Raw genomic sequence first — 21602 nt, 5'->3', positions numbered from 1 at the left:
CCACACAGACACAGGGAGAACATGCAAACTCCACACAGAAAGGCCCCCATCAGCCACTGGGCTCGAACCCAGAACCTTCTTGCTGTGAGGCGACAGTGCTGATCACTGCACCACCATACCACCCAGTTTGTCAATAAATGTCCACCCCAAAATTGTTTTACTATTCTTTTTTTCTGCTTCCAAGATGCATCATCATCAGGCAAATTACTCTAGAGATAACTGTATCGTTGATATAACAGACAAGTCGGCATGCTTACGACAGATGTAGCCGATCAATGATTAACGTATTATTTTAGCTCAAGGTTCTCTTTAAATTTTAAAACTTTAGTTAAAAAAATTTGTGAGGTCTGTGTACAGAAGTTGTGTTTGTGTTGAAGTTCATTCTTTTATTCCCTTCAAATTTCCAGTTAATTGCTGCTCTATTGGTGTCATAACTGCCATCAGTACATACATCATTTGGCTTGTTTGACGACTAAGTATTGTTTGAATCCTTAATGATTTATGGGATAATAAGATTTGTTTGTTTGTTTATAAGTGAATAAATTGGCTTGAAGGGAGCCTAACTCAGCCTGTAGACTGGACTGATATACAGTATAGACTTGTAATGCTGACGTCATTACTAAGGCATAAGTCAGATTAATATTGCCTCTGAAGGAAGAGGAAATCCCATGCATAATAGGAAGCTTGGAAAGTGTTTCTGACAGGAAACTGTAGGATTCCCCAACGGTGCCATGATTGCGTAAAAATCTCCTTGCCACTATGTAAATCAGTAGACATTTTCTTAACAGGTTTTTCCTGATAATTTAGTAGCATTACAGGCAAATGCTATCTCATCTCATCTCATTATCTGTAGCCGCTTTATCCTTCTACAGGGTCGCAGGCAAGCTGGAGCCTATCCCAGCTGACTACGGGCGAGAGGCGGGGTACACCCTGGACAAGTCACCAGATCATCACAGGGCTGACACATAGACACAGACAACCATTCACACTCACATTCACACCTACGGTCAATTTAGAGTCACCAGTTAACCTAACCTGCATGTCTTTGGACTGTGGGGGAAACCGGAGCACCCGGAGGAAACCCACGCGGACACGGGGAGAACATGCAAACTCCACACAGAAAGGCCCTCGCCGGCCACGGGGCTTGAACCCAGGACCTTCTTGCTGTGAGGCGACAGCGCTAACCACTACACCACCGTGCCGCCCAGGCAAATGCTATACTTGCTATAATGCTATAAGAACAAATTTCAGCTTAGAAGACCAACCAAACTGCCTCGCAGTGTAACAGACTAATCTGGACTTAATTTATTTCTGATTTGTAACACTGTTGGCTTTCTCCTCAGCGGGAATTGACCTTTTTTTTTGTTGTTGTTGTTCTTGTTGTTGGCTTAGACACTTTCAAACCCCAGAGGAGGTTGTAAAGTTTGTGTGGTTAATTCTGTCATATCTCCAGGGTGGAAAAGTTGCTTAATTAGCAGAACATAATGAAACTCAGTCTGGATGTATGTAACAGACCTCCATGACAGATGCAAGTCTTTACAGTGTTTATTATGCCATATAACTTGGACACCCAGAATGGACTTACAGTATTTTTTTTCCCTTCGTTTTGACAACACTGAGTGTATTGTCATTTATTTGATCATACTACACCATGTTGACTTCAGGTCTAGTGAAGGAAGCAAAAACTATAATTTATGATACTTCTTTATTCTTTTTATTATTATTATTATTATTATTATTATTATTATGGGTGGTACAAAGAAACGAGATTAGATGTCTGGTCAAGCCTAAATTTGCTGTTAGGAGAAAAAACAGAGCAGCTGTCGAAGACAGACGTTCACACTGCTTTTGGAAATGATAATGTGCAAGGGCATAATTGTTATAAGGATGAAGAAACTTTCAAATTAGATGTCCTGAACAGGGAAGGACAGACTGGATGTCAGGTGAGAAATGGGAAGTCTGACAAAGGTGAAATGACCCATGACTACCTTACTACCTATATACAGCAGTACCAGAGCACATGCATTATTAAACACACACACCTTTAGATATTTCTCTCATGTTTTTCCACATGCTGGTACGCTCTCCTGAAGTTGAGGATAACATTGATAGTTTCGAAAAGATACTTTGTGACTGCGAAAACCCATTGGATGTCTCTATGGCTTAATTTCTGGCAAATCCAGTTTTAGGATTTAGGATTGTTCTTCCAATGACACTTTGACACATCAGCCGGAAGATAAATATGTTTCATCAGAATGACATGGACGTGTTTTTAATCTAACCCAGGATCTAATATAGTCTTCCTGCAAAACCATGTAGGATAAGTAGCCAAAGGTAGAAGTTAAAAGTAGTCTACTAAAGATGTCTAAAACATTACAAGTTGTCATGCTTTGACCAAGTTGTTGGACAGCTTAAGTTGTTGATACAAGCCTAATCAATTGAGTTTGCTGTCAAACTGTGAAAATGTTGGCGTGGAATCCTTAAATGTAAAAATATATTTCAGCTCAGGACAACCTGTAGTTTTCAGAACTGCATGTTGTACAAAAATGTCAAAATTTCACCATGTGAAGGGTTTTCCCAGACCAGCACACTAGTTCTACTGTATACACCTTCCACAGCTTCTTGACAGCTGCAGGAGCTCGTGAAAGCTCCTAACATCTGCAGAAGGCAATTAAACCTGAATGAAACAACACTGCCATTCACTGATGTTATTAATTGGGGGAAAAAAAAGAAAAGTTAGTCCTGAATATCTTATGTTGCTTCAGTCGACAACTGCTTGTTAACTTATCTATTGCTAATTCAACCAATATGTACTGAATATCTTTTTTTTTTTTTTTGCTTGACACATTTTGCTGTCTGAAGATTTGTACAGAACAAGTGCTGCAATTATTGGCACCATTACTGGGTGGAGAACAAGCTCAGTTGGTGGTTTCATGATGTTAGTTTACAAGCAAGTTAATTCACTGTTTGCTTCCTGTTATCACAGTGGCTGATGGCCATGTCTCGACATCTGTAAAGCAGACAGATGAGCTTGTCTGTGTGTTGGCATCCATTGTGTGCACATGAGCAGCATGTACATACCAGCAAAAAGTTGTGAAATACATACTCATAACTATGAATGAGTGTGTCCAAACTCTTGACTGGTACAATTTGTTCTCAAAATGCATGTTTGAGATCTCCTTCTGCATATTTGAATGTCTGTACAAAGTGTTATGCTAATGCAGAATCAGTTCAGGTGAAGCACATGCCACCGTGGACGCACCCTTGTACATTTGTGCAAGTTGTTCAGTACAAACCTAAATAAAAAGTAGAAGGAAGGTTTAGGAACAGTCCATACCAGGTCATGTGCTGAAATCCAAAAACAAAAGGCTCTTTTGACAAGGTTAGTTTTGTACATACTGTATAGTACATGCATGGGTGTACTTGTTTATGCTGTTAAGCCAAGTTCGAAGGCCGTGCTTGATTGTTATCATCTGTCAAAGACGGATTCGATCCATGAGACATTATTACTCACAAGGGAACAACAAAGTCAATCTGATTGTTCTAAAAATATATTCACACTGACTCTGGATTATGGTTAATATCACTGAGTTATTGAGGGTTTTTTTTATTCTTTATTTATTGCCTGCATGTCAGTAAAGAGTTTTAATATGTATATTCACATGTAAAGATCTCAACTTGTTAATCTATTATTCATTTTAAAGCATATTTTTAGTAATTACAGTTAGACAAAGGGATGTAATTAGAGTATGGGTGTGGGGACTGAATTATCCAACAAGTCCAAGGAATTTAAGGGGTTAATATGAAAGTAAGATAGGCTCACATTAGTCATTGTTATGAGAAAAATTATTTGCAAGGCCTGCATATTGTCTTGACAGAGTAGTCAGACTAGATCTACAGGATGTGTAAATGTTTTGATGCATGGGAAGCTGCTTAAAAGTATTCTCTGTGCTTACTTCTTGATTATCCCTTGCGGGTCAAGGGGAAGCTGGAGCCGATCCCAGCTGACATCGGGTGAGAGGCACCCTGGACGGGCCGCCAATCCATTGCATGGCCAACACAGAGAGCACTCTTTGCTGTATTTTTGGTGGTATACAGTCACTGATTTCCAGAATTGGTGCTTCATAAACTTCATAAACTCTCTTCATGGTGTACGTTGGGTGGATCTTTTGACCTCATTAATCCCACTGAGTAAAATAATGATCAAAGTAGTCTTATAAACTTTCTAAAATTGTCACACTCAAGGCATAAATTTAGATGTGAATTAAGTGTAAATCTTCACCTTCAATTACGTTCATCCTCGATTCATTATGGGTTAATCAGAAAACCATGGGAATCAATCATAATGGTGGCCACACTCTTGGTCTAATACAACCCCAATTCCAAAAAAGTTGGGACACTGTATAAAGCATAAATAAAAACAGAATGTGAAGATTTGCAAATCATGGAAACCCTCTATTTAATTGAAAATAGCATGAAAACAACATATCAAATGTTGAAATTGAGATATTTTGTTTTTTGAAAAATATATGCTCATTTTGAATTTGATGTCAGCAACACATTTCAGAAAAGTTGGGACAGGGGCAACAATAGACTGAAAAAGTTGTGTAATGCTTAAAAAAACAACTCACTTGGTTAATTGGCAACAGGTCAGGAACATGACTGGGTATAAAAAGAGCATCCCAGAGAGGCTACGTCTCTCAGAAGTAAAGACAGGGTGGGGTTCACCACTCTGTGAAAGACTGCATGGGCAAACAGTGCAACAATTTAAGAATAACATTCCTCAATGTACAACCCCGATTCCAAAAAAGTTGGGGCAAAGTACAAATTGTAAATAAAAACGGAATGCAATGATGTGGAAGTTTCAAAATTTCATATTTTATTCAGAATAGAACATAGATGACATATCAAATGTTTAAACTGAGAAAATGTATCATTTAAAGAGAAAAATTAGGTGATTTTAAATTTCATGACAACAACACATCTCAAAAAAGTTGGGACAAGGCCGTGTTTACCACTGTGAGACATCCCCTTTTCTCTTTACAACAGTCTGTAAACGTCTGGGGACTGAGGAGACAAGTTGCTCAAGTTTAGGGATAGGAATGTTAACCCATTCTTGTCTAATGTAGGATTCTAGTTGCTCAACTGTCTTAGGTCTTTTTTGTCGTATCTTCCGTTTTATGATGCGCCAAATGTTTTCTATGGGTGAAAGATCTGGACTGCAGGCTGGCCAGTTCAGTACCTGGACCCTTCTTCTACGCAGCCATGATGCTGTAATTGATGCAGTATGTGCTTTGGCATTGTCATGTTGGAAAATGCAAGGTCTTCCCTGAAAGAGACGTCGTCTGGATGGGAGCATATGTTGCTCTAGAACCTGGATATACCTTTCAGCATTGATGGTGTCTTTCCAGATGTGTAAGCTGCCCATGCCACACGCACTATGCAACCCCATACCATCAGAGATGCAGGCTTCCGAACTGAGCGCTGATAACAACTCGGGTCGTCCTTCTCCTCTTTAGTCTGAATGACACGGCGTCCCTGATTTCCATAAAGAACTTCAAATTTTGATTCATCTGACCACAGAACAGTTTTCCACTTTGCCACAGTCCATTTTATATGAGCCTTGGCCCAGAGAAGACGTCTGCGCTTCTGGATCATGTTTAGATACGGCTTCTTCTTTGAACTATAGAGTTTTAGCTGGCAACGGCGGATGGCACAGTGAATTGTGTTCACGGATAATGTTCTCTGGAAATATTCCTGAGCCCATTTTGTGATTTCCAATACAGAAGCATGCCTGTATGTGATGCAGTGCCGTCTAAGGGCCCGAGGATCACGGGCACCCAGTATGGTTTTCCGGCCTTGACCCTTACGCACAGAGATTCTTCCAGATTCTCTGAATCTTTTGATGATATTATGCACTGTAGATGATGATATGTTCAAACTCTTTGCAATTTTACACTGTCGAACTCCTTTCTGATATTGCTCCACTATTTGTTGGCGCAGAATCAGGGGGATTGGTGATCCTCTTCCCATCTTTACTTCTGAGAGCCGCTGCCACTCCAAGATGCTCTTTTTATACCCAGTCATGTTAATGACCTATTGCCAATTGACCTAATGAGTTGCAATTTGGTCCTCCAGCTGTTCCTTTTTTGTACCTTTAACTTTTCCAGCCTCTTATTGCCCCTGTCCCAACTTTTTTGAGATGTGTTGCTGTCATGAAATTTCAAATGAGCCAATATTTGGCATGAAATTTCAAAATGTCTCACTTTCGACATTTGATATGTTGTCTATGTTCTATTGTGAATACAATATCAGTTTTTGAGATTTTGTAAATTATTGCATTCCGTTTTTATTTACAATTTGTTCTTTGTCCCAACTTTTTTGGAATCGGGGTTGTAAAATCTCAAAGAATTTGGGGATCGCATCATCTATGGTACATAATATGATTAGAAGATTCAGAGAATCTGGGGAAATCTCTGTATGCAAGAGACAAGGCTGAAACTGACATTGGATGCTTGTGATCTTCAGGCCCTCAGGAGACACTGCATTAAAAGCAGGCATGTGTCTGTAGTGGAAATCACTGTATGGGCTCAGGAACACTTCAGAAAACCATCGTCTGTGAAAACAGTTCATTACTGCATCCACAAATGCAAGTTAAAACCAGATATAAACAATATCCAGAAAACACCACTACCTTCTCTGGGCCTGAGCTCTTTTACGATGGACTGAGGCAAAGTGGAAAATTGTCCTGAGGTCTGACAAATCAAAAGTAGAAATTCTTTTGAGAAATCATGGACACCATGTCCTCCAGGCTAAAGAGGAGAGGAACCATCTGGCTTATTATCAGCGCACAGTTCACAAGCTAGCATCTGTGATGGTATCAGGGTTCATTAGTGCACATGACATGGGTAGCTTGTACAACTGGGAAGGCCTCATTAATGCTGTATGATATACGGTATCCACGTTTCAGAGCAATATGCTACCATCCAGACAAAATCTTTTTCAGGGACGGCCTTCCTTTTTTCAGCAAGACAATGCCAAACCGGGGCGGCACGGTGGTGTAGTGGTTAGCGCTGTCGCCTCACAGCAAGAAGGTCCGGGTTCGAGCCCCGTGGCCGGCGAGGGCCTTTCTGTGCGGAGTTTGCATGTTCTCCCCATGTCCGCGTGGGTTTCCTCCGGGTGCTCCGGTTTCCCCCACAGTCCAAAGACATGCAGGTTAGGTTAACTGGTGACTCTAAATTGACCGTAGGTGTGAATGTGAGTGTGAATGGTTGTCTGTGTCTATATGTCAGCCCTGTGATGACCTGGCGACTTGTCCAGGGTGTACCCTGCCTTTCGCCCGTAGTCAGCTGGGATAGGCTCCAGCTTGCCTGTGACCCTGTAGAATAGGATAAAGCGGCTAGAGATAATGAGATGAGACAATGCCAAACCACTTTCTGCACATATTAAAACTGCATGGCTCCTTAGTAAGAGTCTAGGTGCTAAACTGGCCTGCCAGCAGTCCAGACCTGCCTCCTATTTAAAACATGTGGCGCATGATGAAGAGCAAAATATAACAAAGGAGACCCTGAACTGTTAAGCAACTGAAATTGTATATCAGGCAAGAATGGAACAACATTTCTCTTTCAAAACTACAGCAATTGGTCTCCTCAGTTCCCAAACATTTACAAAGTGTTGTTAAAAGTAAAGGAGATGCAACACAGTGGTAAACATGTCCCTGTCCCAACATTTTTGAAACGTGTTGCTGACATCAAATTCAAAATGAGCATATATTTTTCAAAAAACAAAATTTCTCAGAGTCAACATTTGATATGTTGTCTTTGTACCATTTTCAATGGAATATAGGGTTTCCAAGATTTGCAAATCTTCACATTCTGTTTTTATTTATGTTTTACACAGTGTGCCAACTTTTTTGGAATTGGGGTTGTACAAAGCTCTGCAGTTTTGGAACAGCCTTCCAATTAATGTTTGAGACATAGACATAGTCTTAGTGTTTAAGTCTCGACTGAAACATATTTGCTTAGTCAAGCCTTTTGTTAATCGCTTTTTATTAGGTAATGAAGCAGCTCTGGAGAGTTCATCGATTGTTTTGGTAAACTGGGATACTTGGATGCTGTTGCCCCCCCTCAGCCCCATGTGTTCACTCAGGTTTGTTGATGGTAGCGTGCCTGACCGCTTTATGTCCCAGGGATCCTTCATGTCTGTGTTACCTTCTGCCTCTCCATAGCTAGTCTTGCTAGAGTCCCTGCTTTCATTCAGCACACAATATTCACTGTTCTTAGTCTGTATTTTTCTCTCTTTCTCTGTTGAGCTACATATGCCCAGTGTTGTAGTTGTCACTAAACCTTGAGTCCAATTCCAGTCTCGAGTCCCCAGTGTTCAAGTTCGAGTCAAGTCCAAGTCAATAAAAAAAAAATTTTGAATAGAGTCCAAGTCGAGTCCACTACTGATCCGAGTTGAGTCTGAGTCAAGTTCAAGAACAAGGGTCCAACTGCACCATTTGACGATGGCTGTTTTAGCACCATTAATATTAGTTTGTTCCTGGACATGATGTATGAACAGGCGAATGTGCGTTCTCTTTGTCAGGGAGTGTGAAGTATTCTGTCAGAGATGGTTGGGAGATGGATGTATGCAGAAGGTGCGTTTCTTAATACAAGTGAAGACAGGTGAACAATCCAGAACGGCAGGCAAAATCGTAAAACGGTGAAACAGGCGATAGGTCGAGCGAGGCACAAACAGGCTATCGTAGACTCGGCAGAATCAAAGATGAGAATCAGGAAATCACGGATCAGGAAACCAAACAAGGAAATAAGGCTGGGTAATGTGTTAGCAACACAACTCAATACTTCGCAAAGTAAGTGTGTTTTCACAGTTTTTATATAGGTGCGCTGATTGCGCCTTAATCCTGTGCAGGTGTGTCTCATTTACGGCGTGCATGCGCAGCAGACTCTGTCCAGAGCGCGCCTGAAAGTCTATCATGCACGCACCAAGGCATGCAGGTGTGACACTCTTGCAAATTAATGTGAAATTAGTACAAAAATTAATGTAGATATAAATATCTTATGCCAAATTATGGCATGTTACCAAAAAAAAGAAAAAAATCAGAGTCTTCATCTCCAATTTACGAGTCCTAATGCAGTTAATGCATGAGTCCAAGTCATCGGTGCTCAAGTTCAAGTCAAGTCACGAGTCCTTAAAATTAGGGCACAATGGGGGGCGTCGTGGCTCGGGTGGTTGGGGCGCCGTGCCGTGGATGCGGGCGGCCCGGGTTCGGTTCCGGCCCGGGGTCGTTTCCCGGTCCCTTCCCGTCTCTCTCTCCCGCTCATTTCCTGTCTCTGCGCTGTCCTATCCAATAAAAGGTGCAAAAAAGCCCAAAAAAAAATATCTTTAAAATTAGGGCACAAGTCGGACTCGAGTACTACAAGCCTGTATATGCCACTTTTGAGATATCAATAATCCTGGCCGCCTCTGGATCTGGAAGCCCTGCCTGAGCCGTCCTGATGCCCCACTTCTGGTTGCAGTTCTCATCACGTTGCTCCTGCTGAGGATGGCCCTATATGGACAGCCCAAAGATGCACTTAGAAACAGTGAAGATTTGAACTGCAATTGCCACAAAAAGTCTTGCACGCAAGTCTCCATTGGTAAACAATCAATAACTTCAACAAAATAGACCTCATGTTAAAACTATAATGAATTTCCTGGTTACACAATTACACTTTTTGACCACACAGCACACAGTTACAGAAGTGAGTTATTTATAATTGCATTATCCGGTGTCACCCAGATTAGGATGGGTTCCCATTTGAATCAGGTTCCTCTCAAGGTTTCTTCCTGCTGTCATTTCAGGGAGTTTCTCTTTGGCACTGTCACCTCTGAAATGCTCATTAGGGACACATTAATACATTTGAAATGTATCTATGGAATTCATATATTTTTGGAAAGCTGCTTAATGACAAAGTCCAGAGTTTGTTCAAAGTGCTACACAAATAACATGGATTAAATTCAATCGAATAGAACCTTTGTGATCTTGTATGGCTAGTGGAGAGAGCCTAACAAGTTATGCTTAACTTCCTGTTATTTTGAAAGGCTCGGCTTCATTTCAGCCAGGCAGTGGTTCGTTATATCCCAAAGGAACATGTTGAACTGTCATCAAAAGACAGAGTCAGGCCCACCCTTTCCACATGAAAAAGATCAGTTCTAAACTTTATAACAATCTCTTTTTTTTGTTGTTTTGGCCATCACAGTGCTTTGAGATTCAGTTTAGCAACATTAAGCAAAAGTTGATGGCTCCTAGCTTGCTGGAAATTCTGACTGAATCAGCAGCAGATAGATAATTGCAACCACTAAAACTGAACAATGGCTGGGAATGGCTTAGTATTGTACTCCGAGAATTCCTCAAGCACAGGCACATTTAAAAATACAAGATAAATGGATGCATTATATATGGAATACATTTCCAGATAATTGTGCATCATTTTAATGATAAAATCATGTGATTAATTACTTACTGGTCATGTGTTGAAATAACGGTGAGAAATTCAAACAGTGTAGTTTGATGCAGCGGAAGGCTTTATTTACAGTTTTTAATACATCGCAATTAAAATACAGTAATTTCGCAAGCTCCTTGATAGACTGGTGACCGGTCCAGGGTGTAGCCTACCCCACCTCTCACCCATGGGCAGCTGGGATTGGCTTCAGGTCCCCTACAGCCCGCAATGGATAATTGGTATGGATTGAATGTATAAATTCATATATTTCTATTGCCCACATACAACATACAAAAAAAAAAAACTCCCACCTTGAGGTAGGTGGATTGCTTAAAATTTAAAATTGCCCCTTGGTGCGAATGACTGGTTTCCCACCCAGGGTGTTTTACTGCCTCAAGCCCAGTGTTCGTGGGATCCAACCACTTCCTGAAAGTGAGTGAGTGCATATGTCTTTTGCATATGGAACTGCAGCTGGGCAACTCGGAAATCAACTCAGGAGAAATAAATAAATAATTTGAAACACTGCATGCTTTTAACAGAAAGCAGATGATCGAGCTCATCGTGCTTAAATTTGTTCCCCATTCCTAAAGTGTCTCTGTGGAATACATGTGCATGTGTTCCCTTAATTAGCTCGCTGCCGTGAAAACTGCACGAGAATGTTTAGTGTTTGGAAATCAACTCCAAACCTTCAGCTGCAGGATGAAGCGATACACAGAAAAGCTTGCTCATACAGTATGTGCCCTTATTAAGGTCAGGCACAATCATGCCATCTTTCAGAGTTTGTCGAACCCAGAGGAATCCAGCCTTCCAAGATTCTGTGGTATCACTGGCCAACTTAAATAAAAGACACATGAAACTTATTGAAAAATTGGCTAAGTGTCCATGTGACACAGCAAAACAGAGCGCATAATGAAGGTCTGAACATGAGAAAACCAACACTTGCATTTTTCAGCTTTACACACATGCACAGACATACTCATACACTCATTAACCCCTGGTACACCCAGTGTAAAGAGATGAGATCACATCCTCTTTTTGAGGGATAGATATTTAGACTCGGGCACTTTCCTCAAGGGTGGGAGAGAGAGAGAGAGAGAGAGAGAGAGAGAGAGAGAGAGAGAGAGAGAAAGAGAGAGAGAGAGAGAGAGAGAGAGAGAGCACAGCTGACCTTCAGAGAGAAAAGCAAAGAAGCAGATATCCAATAGGCAGCCTGTTTAACGGAGCAGAGCAAAGTGTGGTAGAACAAGGCAAGGTAGAAGAGAGAGAAAGAAACAAGTCAATAAGAAAGAAGCCCTCAGTGAGAGAAGAAAGGACTTCAGAGGGCAGTACCAACAACAGGTAAGATATATTCTCTTTCCTTCATCAACTAATAGTAGAGGATAAAACGTAAAGGAAAAGGTGCCCACTTGGCAAGTGACTGGTGTGCAGTGTTGCTCTGTTTCTATAGAAACCCTCTGACTGGCACTCTTTTCCATGTTTTGCATGTTCAATAAGGTTTTTCTGGACACCAGTACTCCTTTATCTAATAACTATTTATTCATGCAAGTGCATGTTTGGTGGTGGTTGTTGTTTTTGTTTTTTTTTTTTGCTTTATATTCTATGCTATTTATTCATGCATTCATGGAGGTTCAGGAAAACAAGTCTTGCATAAGGGTGTGCATAGACCCAACTCTTTCTGCACTTTTCAAAAGCAAACTCTTCCCAAAATGTTTTTTTGTTTGTTTTTTAAATACTCTTCTACAGTCTTCCTTACACCATTTACATCAATGTTCTCAAGCTGGAAAGAACTTCAGTATACTCATTCTTTGGTCATAGCATCACAATCTTCAGTGCGTTCACATCCTTTTTTGGGCAAGTCAGAATAGTGACCAACACAAACCGTTTTTCATTTCATTTCAGACACGCTGCTGTCATACATAACAGGAGCTACTGAAGCTGTTTCTCATCTGTAGATCTTGTTTTCACCTGTCAAACTTTTCCTTGGTCTTTGATCTACGGAGGAAAAAAACAATCTACAATGGGCCCAACATTCAGCATCACAGCAACAAGCAGGCGTGCACATTGCGTTGTTTGAATATCAAAAGTGTCCTATGTCTTATAAATAATTTGACCTAGAATGAGTTGAATGTGAACCTTCCTTATGTGGTACAGGTTGTATTTCTTGCTTATGTAATATTCAAAACAAACATTCCTGGCACTGATTTGGATTGTAAGATAGGACCCGAAAGCCTGTAATCCCCTTTGAATGGTTCAGTCTGTCGATGAAAATCTAAGTCTGTCATCTGATGTAAGCCTCTAATTTCTGACAACAATATTATTGTAGACTTCTGAAGCAAGGGTAATTGCAAAAGCACAAACACTAGTGAGAACTGGACATGAGTTCAGATTTATTTAGAACATTTAAGCAAACGCTTTTCCTCCTTTGAGAGCAACTAAATATTTTTGTTGCATGTAGTCAAAAACAGATTTACTTAAGCTAATTTCATATACATGCAAAAACCCTTCTCAGCCATCACATCAGTACTGTATTTTCAGCCAGTTATGATGACAGGCTGCAAATATTCACAGGACATAAGGCTCTTTAATACAAGACTACAAGATATTTTGCATAGTTGCATTGTGTTAATGAAGAATTACGACAGCACTGTGAACCTGAAGTTTAGATTGAGACATTTTTTTGAGGTATTACAACTTCGCGCTTGCTTTCATGACCGCTGCTTTTCTTTGGGACCCACCCAAAGAAAGCATGAAGCTGAGTTAATAAACAAGCCGACATTTTCTCAGGATTCCTTGCTACCCAGACTCTTCCCCTCCTTTCTGATGTCCTTGATGAGACAACAGTCACTCAGCCACATGGTTGCAATCCAACTTCTGTTTGCGATCAAGGCCCGTACATGACTCAAGCTGATCTATGTTTGGCTTTCCTGTCTAATTAATAACAATTCATGAAGACTTGAAATGCTCAGGTTCTCCTGAAATTTGAGAATTCCTAAGATGTCTCATTTTTGTGGGCAGACCATAATTTTCATCTTTCCCCAAGCAACATGACTTTGGCAGTGTAAGATGCAGTACAATGTCTCATTGTATCCTGAATCCTGCACTTACTCATGAAATATTATCACAAGATATTACACTAGAACATGCAACTGATGTGGATGTGTTTTCAAGTCTTTGCCAAATATCCTTTCAAACTGAAAACAGCCGTCATGTGCCTAACCACATCCAGTAAGGATAAACTTCGACATGTGTTTTATAAAACCATCCCATATGAAATTTGTTGAACGATTACTCATTGTGGTGATTCCTGTGGTTGCTCTGGTTAAAATCTAATCTATTAATGGCATGTATGATAGACAGCATGGACGATAACATCATGTGCCATATGATATCGGTAGATCTCCTCACTGCAAGCTAAACTTCCTCCAGTTAGAGGTTATCCAGTTTTGAAGCTGAACTCCAGAAGTATTTTGTACATAGGTTGCACATACTTTAATCCAAAGTAAAATGGCCTCCATATTTTGCTTTGTGGACTGTCTTTCCTACGAATAAACATAAAAGTGTTAGTTTGTGATGACTAATCAAAGAACACTAAGCAATATCATTTGCACACAACTTTTGTTCAGAAACAGGAAATGATGTATAGTCACACACTTCTTGGTGTGATGATACACAGATCCACTGATAGAGGGGTAACGCATCTCCACATGTGTCCCACAGGAGGCATCAATCTTTGAAATTGCACTCCCTGTGCAGAAGCAGACTTCAGAGCAATTTTATGACCACTGGTGGCAGGTTTCTTGTAGCATCTCCAGGGACTTTGTTATTCTCTGTTTCTCTCATTGAGTCGCAGCCTCTCTCTGTGTTTGGATATGCCTTGCATCAGTGGGTCTTTATTCGAAGCTATGCACCCAGAGATGAGAGCAAGCAACCTGGAAAATCTTGCGCAACAGTGTTTATTTAAGAGCGTGTCAAAGTCGGAGTGTGCTGATGCATGTCTGCAATGCTTCAGCTGCCTTAACAGCATTAAGGGAACACCTACACTTGTCTCTTTGGCCTGGTGTGCGCATGTGCCTTTTGGTTGTCATAACTAATAAACTGAAGTCTATATCTATTACATAACCATAGTCTAGTGAGTGCCAACAAATTTATCAAACCCTAATGATGTTGTTATTAAAAAATATATATATTTGTGCTGTTTGGCCTGGTTTTATGTGGTGAATATTTGTCATGGCATGCTCTTTTCAGCTGCAACCTCCTTCACCTTTTGAGATATGAGCAAATATTGCAGATTAAATTGTTAGTTATTTATCTCCAGGTTAGGAAGGGTGTGTAACCTAATGCTGATTCTGTGCAATCTCTTCTTCCTTCTTTTAACTCAGGACAATGAAGGCTGAGCTAGGATACTGCTCTCTGCTTCTTCTTCTTCTTCTTCTTCTCCTTACCATAGATGTTTGGGGACAGCGGACCAGACAGCAGGCCCGACCTCGACCAAAACCTCCTATCAGCAAGAAGCCTCACAAGAAAGAACCAGAACCCAAGGAGCCCACTGACTTTCCTCCTGTTATCCTTGGTCCACCTTCTTCATTCCCAGACTGCCCAAGGGAATGCCTGTGCCCCCCTTCCTTCCCAAATGCCTTGTACTGTGAGAACCGCAACCTCCGCAAGGTCCCAGTTATCCCGCCACGCACCCACTATCTCTATATACAGAACAACTATATTGATTCAGTGACTGCAGACTCCTTTAGCAATGCCACAGATCTCAAGTGGATAAACCTAGGGAATAACCGCATTCGGTCAATGGAGAAGCAAGTGTTTGAGAAACTTCCAAACCTGCTGTATCTATATATGCAGAGGAACTTTTTAAAGGAAATCCCAAACAATCTGCCTGCTGGCTTGGAGCAACTACGGCTCGGCCGTAATCATATCTCAAAGATCGCTCCTGGAGCTTTCAACAAGATGGAACACCTTGTTCTACTGGACTTGCACCATAACAGGATCAGCGACAGCAACCTGGCCAAGAATATCTTTAAAGATCTTAAGAATCTTGTCCAACTTAACCTGGCCCACAACATCCTAAGGAAGATGCCTGCAAATATACCCAACAGCATTTCCCAGTTGTTCCTGGACAAGAACAAAATTGAGGACATTCCCCTGAACTATTTTAAGGACTTCACAAACCTAGCCTTTGTGAGACTTAACCACAACCACTTGACTGACAAGGGCCTCCCAAAGATGATATTCAATATTAGCACACTGCTGGATTTGCACTTGGCGCACAACAATCTGACAACCGTTCCATTGTTCAACGCTCACCTGGAGCATCTACACCTTAACCACAACCATATTGAGAGTAAGTTTCATTTCCTTGAATTTTGCAATACTATCAGTTTTCCAGCTTTTTCTGTTTTGTCTACTCCTGTAAACAAGTTCGATGAAATTTTTATTAAACACCATTGTGTTCTTCATCTAGCTATCAATGGAACAGCGATCTGTCCCTTTACACTGAGTGAGTATTTTCATGATCCTGACAACATACCCAGACTGAGGTACCTGCGGCTGGATGGTAACCACTTGACCCCACCCATCCCATTGGACGTCATCATGTGCTTTAGACATCTCCACTCAATAGTGATATAGAGGACGTCTGAAATCTTTCCGATGCACAATGCTCCTGTTCACTTGATGGTACTGACTGAATTAACAGTACTATGGGAAATACAAACAAATAGCAATATCCAGTTGCTTGATAGCTTCAAGAATGAGCTTCAAAAAAGCATATTTATTAAACTTTAAATAGGAACAACTGCTTTGAGCATGTCTGCATTAAAGATACACATTTGATGTTATGTTCTTATGATGCAACAGTATTAACTACAATTAAATATCTATGAAATGAAGGTGCATTAATTGACATGCAGTTTTCAATCTACATTGTAGTTATGAATAATGTACTGAAACAGCTAAACTGGCATGAAAAGGCTGCCGATATACTCTACTCACTGACCACTTGTACATCTGCTTATTCATGCAATTATCCAAATCAGTCAACCATGTGGTAGCAGCACAATGCCCAAAGTCATGCAGATACAGAGCAAGCTTCTGTTAACGTTCTGCAAACATCAGGATGGGAGGGGGGGAATGTTATTACAATAACTTTGACTATGGCATGTTTAGTTGATTTGAAAATTTCAGAAAATGCTGAGCTCGTGGAAAGTTTACGGCTCTAGAGTTTACACAAAATGGTGGAGGAAAAAAAAACCCTTCAGTGAGTCAAAGGTCTGTGATTGGAAATGCCTTGTTGATTAAAGGGCCAGAGGAGAACAGTCAGAAAAAACTTGCCAGAGTGTTTAAAGCTAACAGGAAGGCTATGGTAAACCAAATAATTACTCTCTACAACTGTGGTGAGCAAAAAGGCATGTCATAACGCACAGCGTACAGAAAATGGATGGGCTACAATAACAGAGGACAACATCAGATTCAACTCCTTTCAGGAATGTGAAGCTACAAGCTCAGATCAACAGACCAGTCAAAGGTTTTTTTTTTTTTTCTTGTTTTTGACGGTCAGGAGTGGAACACGATTGTTGTTCTGTAGCCCAACTACACCTGACACATAGAGCTGATAAAGGCGTTATGCACTGGCACACGGGCCAGCACATCACTGTGTAACAGTCAGTCAAAGGACTTTGAGGTGACTAATGGGGTGAAACAGGGATGGGTGCTTGCACCAACTCTGCTCTCTTTAAACCTCGCAGCTATGCTTGAGGTAGCTTTTAAAGATGTGACTGAAGGTGTCTATATACAAACAAGGAAGAATGCAAACCCATTCAATGTTGTTCACTTCAAAGCAAAAACCAAGACATCACTCATGATTGTGTGAGAAATGCTCTTTGCAGACGACAGTACCCTGGTTTCACATAGTGCTAGTGATATACAGATCCTTGATGACAAGTTTGCCAGAGCAACAGAACAATTCAGTTTGAAGATCAAGGTTAAAAAAACAGAATGCCTATATCAATCACCAAAACCCCAGACTACAACTTCCCATCATCTAGAAGTGAAGATAAACAACGAGCCACTCACGACGTATAAGAGGTTAATATACCTAGGTAGTACCATTGCTGAGAATGCCAGACTGGATCAGGAGCTCACACTTAGAATGGGAAGAGCCAGTGCAGCCTTTGGGGAAACTCCAACAGAGACTATGGAAAAATCGTCATGTCACCATCCGTGTAAAATGTCAAGTTTATAGAGCTGTAGTACTCTCCAACCTTCTTTATGGTGCAGAAACTTGGGCCATCTATAGGACTGATGTGAAGATGCTTACATGATGCGTCACTTGAGACAGATTATGAATATATCCTGGAAGGATAAGATCTCCAACAAGGAACTCCTTGAGAGAGCAGGTCTCCCATCTATGAAAGATATACTAACACGAATGAATCTCAAATGGTTAGGCCATGTGGAAAGAATGGAACATGATCACCTACCGTACCTAGGCAGCTACTCTACTCTCAGCTGTATGAGGGAAAACGTGACTGGGGAAGGCCTCGGCTTAGGTTTGAAGACACTAAAGAGGAACTTGAAATGTAGGAAAATTGACCCTCGCTTGTGGAAAATATTTGCCACCAATAGACAAACATGGAGGACTTTGATTTGTCCCTGATGCCACATAAAACAGTCATTGTTGTTATCGATGGACTGCAAAAGAAAAAAAAAGAAGCCCAACTACATCAAGGTTCGGCATGTTATCCATTCTGAGATGCTCTTCCGCTCACCACGGTTGTAAAGTGTGGTCAGAACAACAACAACAGCGATTTTATTTATCACATGCACACTCAAGCCAGGTGAAATTCCTCCTCTGCATTTAACCCATCTGAAGCAGTGAACACACACACCCAGAGTAGTGGGCAGCGATTCTACAGCACCTGGGGAGCAGTTGGGGGTTAAGTGCCTTGCTCAAGGGCACTTAAGCCCAAGGCTGCCCCATGTTAACCTAACCACATATCTTTGGACTGTGGGTGAAACTAAAGCACCCGGATACAAACTCCACACAGAAAGCCCCCGTCATCCACTGGGCTCAAACTCAGAACCTTTTTTTTTTTAAGAAGAAACCTTTATTCGTCACATGCACACTTCAAGCACAGTGAAATTCATCCTCTGCATTTAACCCATCTGAAGCAGTGAAGACATGCACACACCCAGAGCAGTGGGCAGCCACACCAGAGCGCCCGGGGAGCAGTCAGGGGTCAGGTACCTTGCTCAAGGGCACCTCAGCCCAAGGCCACCCCACGTCAACCTAACTGCATGTCTTTGGATTGTGGGGGAAACCGGAGCACTTCTTGCTGTGAGGCAATAGTCCGAACCACTACACCACCATGAAACAGGCCAGTCAAAGTTTTTTCTTGTTCATGACTGACAGGAGTGGAACCTGATTGTTGTTCTGGAGCCCAACTGCATCAAGGTTTGGCATGGTATCCATTCTGAGATGCTTTTTCACTCATCACGGTTGTAAAGCATGGTTATGAGAGTTACTATAGACTTGCTGTCAGCTCGAACTAGTCTGGTCATTCTCTACACGATTGGCTGATTGGAAAGTTACTTAGCTGAGCAGGAGTACAGGTGGTGTTCCTATTACAGCTGTCAGTGAGTGTATGAGGACTAATTAAAGGAACATCGTCACTTTAAAAGTTGAAGATACGGAACTGGGAACAACGTGACTACATTGTAGTTTAAACTATGCTTAATGTGCTTGTGTGTTCAAGGTCATGTAAAATAATAGGAGTAGTAATAATAATAATAATATTTCATGTTGTCTCTTGCCTTTTTGCATCTTCTGAGTATAAATAAAACCTGTTCTGAACTATGGGGTTCTCCCTCAACAATTACTTGCATATGTTCATGCTGTGCTTCTATTAAAGGGAATAGTGAGCAAAACATATAACCTAGTTAGTTTATAGTTCAAATATATGTAATTATAGCTTAATTAGACCACAAGTTGGCCTAGTGGTTAGCGTGTCCGCCTCTCAACTGGGAGATCGTGAGTTCTACTCTCGGTCAGGTCATACCAAAGACCATCATAAAAATGGTACCTACTACTGTCTGGCAAGGCACGCTGCAATACAGATGCGAGTGGGGAAGTCAAACTCATGCGGTTACCAGAGGACTAGCCCCCCCCACTGTAACCCGAGCTGTATAGGTGAGAGGCTGAAGGGTATTGAAATGGAGATCGGCACCGCACCCATACGCCTTAAAAAGTTGGTTAGTACTGGGACAGGAAACTGCCTGGGAAGACTAGATCCTGGTGACTTTGACAGCTTAATTAATTATAGATGACTATACTCCTTATTTCTTTACATCTAGAAGTCTTAATATTAATATTGTAATAATAATGTAAGGCACGGGCGATTGCTCTAAGACAGCGAGGGAGGCTCAGCCTCCTCTAAAAATGACGAACATCGTGTAGGATGAATTGCGCTAGGCTTATGTTATAGCCGACCTTATAACATTGCTATTTCAGATCCAGAATCATAGAAATATATGTGCTCAACCCACTACAGTGCGAAATCATTCCGTTATAACTTTCCCCAGTTCGCCTAATGTGTGCGTGAGTTTTTCCCCCTCGTGACAACGCGATGCAGCCCAGCCTCAGTGGATTGGGAGCTATGTGCTTGTCAATCTCAAAATGCAAGACGATTATTGGACAAATACTGCGAAAATGCCCGCCCACGGAGTCTCACGGACTCCCAGCCTCAGTGGACTTCAATGGCATTTGGGAGCTATGCGCTTTTCAATCTCAAAATGCAAGATGGTTATTGGACAAATACTGCGAAAATGCCCGCCCACGGACTCCGAGCCTCACATGGGAGGGACATGGCAGTTTCCGTGAGGAGACTGGTGATTGGTGAAAGCGGCCGGATATTTTCTTTGATTGACAGCTCGTTTCAACTATAGACAGGCAGCGGACAGTGTTGCCAGATTGGGCGATTTCCCTCCCAATTGGGCGGTTTTAAGTGCATTTTGGCGGGTTTTGAACATATTTTGGGCTGGATAACGTCAGCAGTATCTGGCAACATCAGTTCAGTCCCATGCGGATTCGCAAGTGCTGTGGTGTATTGTAAGAGATCAGCTTACATTTCGATTTCATTCATTACATACGGTTTCTACCAGCTTTTTTAGTTTGTATATATTTTCATTGTAAATAAAGTGTAAATATAGTGTTGTCAAGTTTGCTATCTTAGTTCCAGAAATGTCATTTATTTGAGTGACTGAACTTGAACTTGAGGGGGCTAGTCAGCTAGCAAGAAAGCTGCGCACGGATGCCAAGCATTGCTGATTTAATTTTGGCAAAGCCATTTGCCAGTCTTCCTTTCGAGGAAAAAATTAAAATTAAAGAGCAGGGTAGACCAACGCCTCAAATTGACTTGGTGAAAAAGGTAGGGAATAATACTCGTTCCTTTTAGCTCTCCTGGTACGAGAAAGTGAATTGGCTAACAGCAAGTGACCCACATCAACAACAGTAAATAGGCTACTTTCGTAATATGTCATGGATGGACCAAAAATATAGAATCTATTTAAAATGTTTATGCTGAGAATATTATATTAGAATATATGTTTTTCTGGATATGAATTAAACACCGCTACAATTTGGAAAACATTTTTAAACAAAAACACAGCCGAGGTCAATTTTTAAACAACATGCCACAATTTTAAAATATAGAATGTTAAAATATACCCCCCCCAACACCACCATCATGTATATTGGACAGTAGGCTAATGGGCCAAAAGAACCTGTTATTTCACAGTTTGTGACCCTGCCAACAATCAGCCAGATCAGAGGCAAGAGTATGGGCAAAATTGATGTGTTTTTTCTTTTAAAATCTGGAAATATCGTAACCGACCAGCCTCCCCTGTTTGAAAGACTACCAGCCGCCACTGATGTAAGGTCTATACAAGGTAATTTAATAAATAAATCATAAATCAGTATCTTTACGTAGAAACGTTTTGGTACACGGGCCATACAACGCCCACATCCAGATGTTTACCATTACCATATGGTGGCTAGCACTTCCAAAAATGATGAGATACTGTGTTTGTAATAATAAGAGATTGCTCAGC

At 41.2% G+C, this 21602-nt stretch overlaps 1 protein-coding gene across 1 annotated transcript; it reads left to right on the top strand.

Moving 5' to 3' along the window:
• The first annotated feature begins 11502 nt into the window (after positions 1–11502).
• Positions 11503–19350, top strand: prelp (proline/arginine-rich end leucine-rich repeat protein). Its single transcript, XM_060909998.1, has 3 exons — positions 11503–11825; positions 14867–15837; positions 15958–19350. Exons 2-3 carry the CDS (start codon positions 14871–14873, stop codon positions 16122–16124), a joined length of 1134 nt encoding a protein of 377 aa, XP_060765981.1. The 5' UTR covers positions 11503–11825; positions 14867–14870; the 3' UTR covers positions 16125–19350.
• Positions 19351–21602: the final 2252 nt, after the last annotated feature.

Source organism: Neoarius graeffei, chromosome 26, assembly GCF_027579695.1.
Source record: "Neoarius graeffei isolate fNeoGra1 chromosome 26, fNeoGra1.pri, whole genome shotgun sequence".
Classification (NCBI taxonomy): Eukaryota; Metazoa; Chordata; class Actinopteri; order Siluriformes; family Ariidae; genus Neoarius; species Neoarius graeffei.
The sequence above is the reverse complement of the archived record's forward strand: the minus strand, read 5'-3'. Positions and strand labels throughout refer to the sequence as shown.